We start from the raw sequence: 7,792 nt of genomic DNA on the forward strand, positions 1-7,792 counted from the left end.
GAACTGCTGAGCTCAAACAATCCGCCCACCTCGGCCTCCCAGAGTGCTAGGATTACAGACGTGAGCCACCGCGCCCAGCCTCCATATTTCTTCTAGGTTTCCATGTCTTTGAATTAAGAGTCTATGCTTTATAGAAGTTCTCCTTGCCCCTCAACTTTCCCCCAACTAAATCAGCCCCAGACAGAATTGGGTGCCCCTGATCTGTGCTCCCACAGTGCGTGGATCACACTTCTATGCTACTGGTGGGTTACAACTGCTTCTTTGGTTGTCGACTCCCATATGCTAGACTATAACTCTAACCCTAAACCTAACCCAGTGAGGGCATGGGCTATATCTTTCATTATTGTAATTCAAGTACCCAGAATAGTACATGGCATCTAGCAAAAATCTCATTAATGTAGAATGAAGGAGGGGTTTGACCTTTTCAACTGGTTGGAGCTAAATTATACTCAAAGTACTGTAGTAACCAGAGGTGGCCTAGTCAATATAGGAAAGGCAGTTTGGTGCCGATAAGCAGGGGCTTGGTGGAGTGTCTTTCTCAGTTGGAATCCTATTGTCATTGTTCCCTTGTTGTGTGACTTTGTCCATGTTACATAATCTCTCTCTGTCTCAAAGAATTGGTGTCTCAGATTCCTCAACAGGAAATGGAAACAATAATAGTGGCTACCTCACAGGGATATTGTGAGGATTATTGCATCAAAGGGACTTAGAAACATTAATTGCTCATAGGTGACTACTAATATTCTTATTAGTATTATAATTATTATGTGAGAAGAAAAAACTTCATGCCCATTAATGGCCTTTAAAAACATTTACAAGAATTTACATCAAAAATTAATATTTTTGCCCTCAATTTCTTTTTTAAAAGGCAAAATCAAGAGTGTGCTTAATGAAGGTAGCATCAGCTCATCTGCTGTCATGGTGCTGGTGAATGCTGTGTACTTCAAGGGCAAATGGGAGTCAGCCTTCACCAAGAGTGAAACCATAAATTGCCGTTTCAAATCTCCCAAGGTTTGTTGTAAATCTCTTATTTAACTTAGGACTCTTTTCCCCCGACAGTATTCCTTTGCAGGAAATTGTATTTACCTAGGCAATTGCTGGGTTCACCATTTCTTTACCCATGTTTTTCTTCTGTGTCACCAATACTGTATGGTCAGTTGCTTTATAAAGCAAACTTTCTATTTCCCTAATGCAGCTTAGGACACACAACCAAGGGTGTCCTGTAAATTGAAGTTCTTAAAATATACTCAAAATTGAAAGAAGTATTGAATGTATTTTAAGGTATTTTAGTTGGTAGCCCATAAGAGGAAAATATGACAAAAGTGTACCTTTCATTTTTCATGATTTTAACTGTAGGGTCTACAATTAGAGTTGTTTCCCAATGATTTTCTTGAGTCAAAGCAGGGATGTGTTTCCCTTTATAAGGGAAAAAGTTGTATTATACATTTCCAAGGAGAAGTGATATCTATTTCTTCATTTAGTTCTGTTTTTGATCTAAAACATCTTATTATTGACCTTCATAAAACATCTTGTTGGCTTTTTACCACCTTGTACATAGTAATCTTAGTAGAGTAGAGATATTAAAGGCCTTGGAGTCAGAAATACAGGGCCAGGGTCCCTGCCTTGCTTCATAGAAGCTGCTTTGTGGTAAGCAAATTAACTTAACCACTGTGGACCTACCCCTCCTCACATGTAAAATGAAGTGATTCAATTAGTTGATATCTAAAACATCTTGTTGGCTTTTTACCACCTTGTACATAGTAATCTTAGTAGAGTAGAGATATTAAAGGCCTTGGAGTCAGAAATACAGGGCCGGGGTCCCTGCCTTGCTTCGTAGAAGCTGCTTTGTGGTAGGCAAATTAACTTAACCACTGTGGACCTACCCCTCCTCACATGTAAAATGAAGTGATTCAATTAGTTGATATCTAAATTTTTTTCAGTCTTTTATATTGAGAAATTTAAATTTATTAATAATTTTAAAATAGTTTTATTTTTCAAGTGGTATTTCTCATCTATTGAAATATTCTTTCTACATTTTCCCACATCAGAAGTTTTAGACATGGGAGTGCTGAGAGCTGGTAGCCATTAAAGATCACTGAGTGAGTCAGGAGTCGAGAATAGAGAGTTACCTAGGCAGCCATATCTGCAGGTGTGGTCACTCTTTGGGAGGAACACTTGAGTGCAGAGTAGAACTGGGACAAGGATGCACTTTAGGTAGCCTGCAAGGACTGCAGGACAGCCCTGCTCTGTGTCCTACCGACCCAGTGGAGCAAAGTTATGATGGAGGTATCTCTGGGGGAAGAAAGAGATGGGCACAGAAATATTTTGAAAACTATATATGAACAAATAATAAAATATGATAAATCCTAGTAAAATACAGCTCTGTCTGTAAGACAGAGCTTATATTTTCTGTGTAGTTGCAATATAAAGCATGTTAGGTAGTATTAGAATTTGAGTGCCTGGGACTTACAAAGTTTGGATGTGAGTTTTCAGTTTTCCACATCTACCCTAGTAGATGTGGTCTACAGTAAATTGCATTTATTACCTCGTTATCAACAATGAAAACAAAGCATAAAGTTTCCCTGTCTCCTGAATTGGGTGAGTTTGTTTGTTTTCCTAAAGCAGTTTTTAGCTTAAAAAGTACTATTACATAACAACATAGTTTTAAACTCTCTTTCTGCTGGTTCACACCCCCTATATAATATAGCTATAACAGATAGATTCCAATGTCACAGGTTATAGAATCTAGATCGCTGATGTCAGTGTTGGTTCCATTGCATTAAAAACTGGTGAAGTTATACCTCCAGCATAACCCGGCTGTGCGATTCTTTCCCTGCAGCAGTGTAGGAGTGAGGCATTGTGGCTATGACATCCCTGCCTCCATTGATTGGTTCCAGGCTCCATTCTGTTGGCCTGCCTCACCAAGCAGGTGGATGCTCCACATGTGTTCTTTCTGAGGATTGGACTCAAAGTCAAAAAGGCAATTGTTCAGAGGCAGAAGGACCTTTTGCTCAAGGACATAGAATTATTTGTCCTCCCCATGTAGAACCTTTTGTCCTAAAGTAGGATATTACAGAAATGTCGACGAGTGTGCAGATCATAAATCAACATTAGGAAAAAGACAGTTTATTATAGCTCTATGGTGTCTCCACATCTATAAATGGTATTCTCAAGATAAGAGCCATTAGGTTTTGCCCTAGTTAATTTGAGAGATGTTGCCAAATATCTTGCAGGACTTTTTGAAAATTTTTCTAAGACCTCAGTCTTAAATTGCATAATTTTGGTAGTACTAATCTGTATTTTACTTCAGATTAGAGAAAAAATCTAAGGCATTCATTTTTCATTGTAATATAGACATTTTCAGTTAAAGCACTAAGAACAAGGCAATGTTCCAAGTGCTAGATATATTAATTCACATAATCCTCACAATAATCCTATGCAGCAGGGACGGTTATCATCCCCACGATATAGACGAGAAAATAGAGGCACAAATAGGTAACGTAACTTACCCAGGGTCACACGGTGAGGAAGTTTTGAACTTAGAGAGCCAAACTCTAAGTCTTTGCTTTCACCACTAAGACATGTACCAATGCAATCACTATCGGCAACAAGTCAGGAAAAATCTACAGGATCAACTGAGCAAAATACAAAAATATTATACTTGGTCAGTAAGTAAAACGAGGTGGGATTATTAATGATTTTTTGTGTGTGTGATTGGACTTTCAGTGTCCTAGGAAAGTAGTTGCCATGATGCATCAAGAACGGATGTTCAATCTGTCTGTTGTTCAGGACCCATCTATGCAGGTCCTTCAGCTCAAATACAACGGTGGCATAAGCATGTACATTCTGCTGCCGGAGAATGACCTATCACAAGTAAGTCACTGCTGTCACTTTCATTCTTGGGGAATAATAAGACTTTAGAATACTGTTGATTGTGTTTTCATCCATAAACTTTTAAGATTTCACATTGTTGGGATATTAGAGACTCACCCACTTATTCATTTATTTGACAAATATTTAACGAGTACCTATGTGCCAGATACCATTTTAGATGTTGAGATTGACTTATCTCATTTTATCATAATTCTGGTTGAATAGCTATAAAGTCAGAACCCTCTCAAATCTCAGCTATGGAGTCAAAAGGCACACGTTTAGTTCTTCTTGGTGCTTGGCCATGAAAACAATCTTTTACGTGTTACTGACATTTTGGCAGACCAAGCATCTTCAGGAAGGTATGATATGTTGGAGTCCTGATACTTTGAGAATTAAAATGCACGGTTTCACTCTGTGCTGCTGTGTCTCTAGTGGAAAGCAGAGGGTAGGACTTCCCTGTGACTGCGGTGGCAGGAGAAGCAGACGTGCACAGTGCAAGGGGCAGACTGTGGGGGCCATGTGAACCGGACGCCATCGCATCTCAGATTCTGATCTTCTTTCAGCCCTCTTCCTCCCTTCTTCCTCTTGAACTCAGCTCTTTGAGTCTGGGACCTGCAATCTCAGAGGCCTATGCTCATCGTCCTTCTCCGTTCTCCCAATCCAAAGGAGTAATAGACGTCATTCATGGAGAATCTACTACATGCCAGTCCACATGCTCTGAGCTTCATTTATATCCTCTCATTTGATGTTGACAGCAACCCTGTGAGATAGGGAAAAGAGGCTCATGGAATTTAACCAATTTGTCTGATAGATATTTGTGTACAAATATGCATATTTGTGAGTGTGTGTCTGTATGTACACACACATGTATGTACCTCAGCTACACTAAAATATAATTACATTTTAAAATATTTATTTTATTTTGATTTGGAAAACAATGAATGTTTATTGTAGAATAATTGGAAAGTAGAAAGAATATAAAGAAATAGATATCCTTACTATCCAGAGGCATTATTTCTACCCATATTTTTCTTATGATTTAAAAACGTGACTTTAAAGCTTTGGAAAGACAGTTTCTATCTAAACAAAGATGACCGAATTGTTGTAATGACTTTCAGTCATTAAGTTTTCATCTTTATGTCCTTTTTTGACATGAGATGCAAGAGAAATGTCATAAAATTGGCATCAGTTAAATCTAAAGTGTGACCACATTAAATATTGCTACTCATATTAAATCAGTTATTCATTAGTATAATCTTCATAGCAATCAGATTTTAGCACATATTGATTATTTTAACTTAAAATAATCTACAAAAGAAAAAAGTAACCCAGATAAAACAAGCTCAAAAGATAGATTTGTTCTTCTATTTATCATCTGAGTTTTCCTTTTCTATAATAGATTTACCTAATAATGCTCAGATCTGATTAGTACAAACCTACATACCACATAATTCTAAATACCTACATAATCCTACATAACCAGATAACGATGAGGAAGTTGGCTGTCAGTGGGCAAAACGAAAAAAAAAAATCCAACTCAGTATAAAAAGTTATTACAGTTTAACCACAAACTGGATAATTAACACACAGAAAATTCAAATTAGACTAAAATTGACTATATAAATTTAGATCCTTGATAAGAATGCAAGCTTGATGCTGGTAAAAATTTGTTTAGGATTGCGGTGAGCCTGAATTTGAGAAGAAATGTCCTTATATAAGATTTCTAAACAATGCTCATGAAAAATCTTCTCATTCTAAATCTGAAAGAATTTATGATCAATTCTCAATAGTCAAGAGTTGGTGAATTCAATTTGTGAATCTGTGAGGACAGCAATTGGTGTTGGAGAGAGAGATGGGCTCCTAGCTGTGTAACTAAGGCTGCTTGCCTTGCACCCTGGGCATGTCTCTCTACACCCTCATGAACTTCAGCTGTCTCATCTGCTGACTAGGAGAGTCGACTTGGATCCAAGCTTCCCAGACAGTGTGGATGACTGTGCTGGACGTATTGATCACCCAAACCCTCAGGACTGGACTCAGGCCACCTACGGTTCCATTGGTTTGCTCCAGCAAGCCGTGCAAACGTTATTATTTTCTCTGCCTTTCATGATGGGCAAATGGTCAAGAACACTAATTTAAATGACTGCTGAGCTTCTTTCTCCCTTTGATGATCTCTGATTCCCAAATTCCCTCACCTGTCCATTATTACACCTTGATTATGAGGGATACTTGCCCATTGTTCATATGTGGGCAGAGAACGGAATTACCCTGAAGTGCAAATAACTCATGCCTTCTCAGAGAACGGCAAATTAAATATGTGATTTATTAAAAAGTACTTGAACTATTCATTTTAATCTTCTTCCCTTTTGAGGATACCCCCCAGGACCCATTCACTGCTTAAATACAAATATCCAGGAAGAGACAATTACGGAAAACCATATACCTTTGCAGTTGTTGTTTCATCTGTCACTTAACCAAATGATTCTAAATTACCTTTTAATTATTTCTACAGGTTGAAAATAAACTGAACTTTCGGAATCTAATGGAATGGACCAATCCAAGAAAAATGACCTCGAAGTACGTTGAGGTGTATTTTCCTCAGTTCAAGATAGAGAAGAATTATGAACTCAAACACCATTTAAAAGCCCTAGGGGTGAAAGATATCTTTGATGAGTCCAGAGCTGATCTCTCTGGGATAGCTTCAGGAGGTCGTCTATATGTGTCAAAACTAATGCACAAGTCGTACATAGAAGTCACCGAGGACGGCACCGAGGCTTCTGCTGCCACGGGAAGTAACATCGTGGAAAAGCAGCTCCCTGAGTCGACGGTGTTCAGAGCCGACCGCCCATTTCTATTTTTCATCACGAAGGAAGACATCATCTTATTTAGTGGCAAAGTCTCTTGCCCCTGAAAATCCAATGGATCTCCGTTACAGTAGTCCCTGTCACATCACAGAACCACCACAAGTGAATAGATTTGAGCGTTACTGGAAATGTACGGTGTTTCCTTTGAGTCTGTTTCTTCCTAACATTGGTCAGCAAGTGATTTTGGTTCCTTGCCCCTTCTCAGACACCTGGTTGACTGTCCTTATCCCTGCTCTTAGTGTTTTTACCACCATTCGCCTCACCCATTTCTAATTTCATTGTCTTTCTACACATGCTCATGTCTACCATTCTCCCCCATGGCCCCACTGGTGATGAGAATGTAGAAGCAGCAGCCCTAGGAATCTTTTTTGAAACTCTACAGTTATCACAGATAACCTAGCTTCATTGTAAAAGATCAAGGAAATAAACCCAACTGCTTCCTAGAAATAAATGTGAAGGATGACTTTTCGTTGTTGATCTATGAAGACATTAGAGTTTACTTTAATTTTAAACGGATTTTTAATCTAGATATTAAAAAATATGGACGGGATTGGGGACAAACCAAAATATTTCATTAATAATTTCAAGTTGACATCTTTTGGCCTTTCCTTGATAATACTGAGTATATACATAGTTTTTCAAATATTAAAGATCTTTTAAAGGTTGGCAGTTGTTATTTACAGTATATTGTTTCAAATTCTATGGAGTTTACAAGTTTTTTCTCTATTTATCAGAATAAAGAAATAAAACACATATGTCCAATGTGATTGTTCTCCTCTGATCAATTGTGGGACACTAGTGCTTTCTTTATTTTCTAAGCCAAGCAAGCAACGAAAGGAAAGAATGCTTTTTTTTAATACGCTTTATTTGGTTCAATGTTACTAATTTATTACACATAAAGTTACTTATTTTATAGATACAGGGGCTGGTGAGCTAATTTTAAATACTAGGATTTAAATTCGTATAGGAAAATGATTTGCACATATGAATATTTATAATAAGCCATATGTAACTTTATAAATAGATTAAAAATAGAGAATCAGTATACCATGCTGAAC

At 37.7% G+C, this 7,792-nt stretch overlaps 1 protein-coding gene across 1 annotated transcript in view; it reads left to right on the forward strand.

The window, feature by feature from the left end:
- Positions 1–7,064, forward strand: part of SERPINB7 (serpin peptidase inhibitor, clade B (ovalbumin), member 7) — a 40,889-nt gene extending 33,825 nt beyond the window's left edge. Inside the window, exons 6-8 of the mRNA XM_012645278.1 lie at positions 869–1,011; positions 3,727–3,873; positions 6,383–7,064. Coding sequence (XP_012500732.1) covers positions 869–1,011; positions 3,727–3,873; positions 6,383–6,781 — 689 coding nt within the window. The 3' untranslated portion in view covers positions 6,782–7,064. The remainder of the gene's footprint in view (positions 1–868; positions 1,012–3,726; positions 3,874–6,382) is intronic.
- The last annotated feature ends 728 nt before the right edge of the window (positions 7,065–7,792 follow it).

This window comes from Propithecus coquereli, unplaced genomic scaffold (genome assembly GCF_000956105.1).
Source record: "Propithecus coquereli isolate 6110/MARCELLA unplaced genomic scaffold, Pcoq_1.0 Scaffold229, whole genome shotgun sequence".
Classification (NCBI taxonomy): domain Eukaryota; kingdom Metazoa; phylum Chordata; class Mammalia; order Primates; family Indriidae; genus Propithecus; species Propithecus coquereli.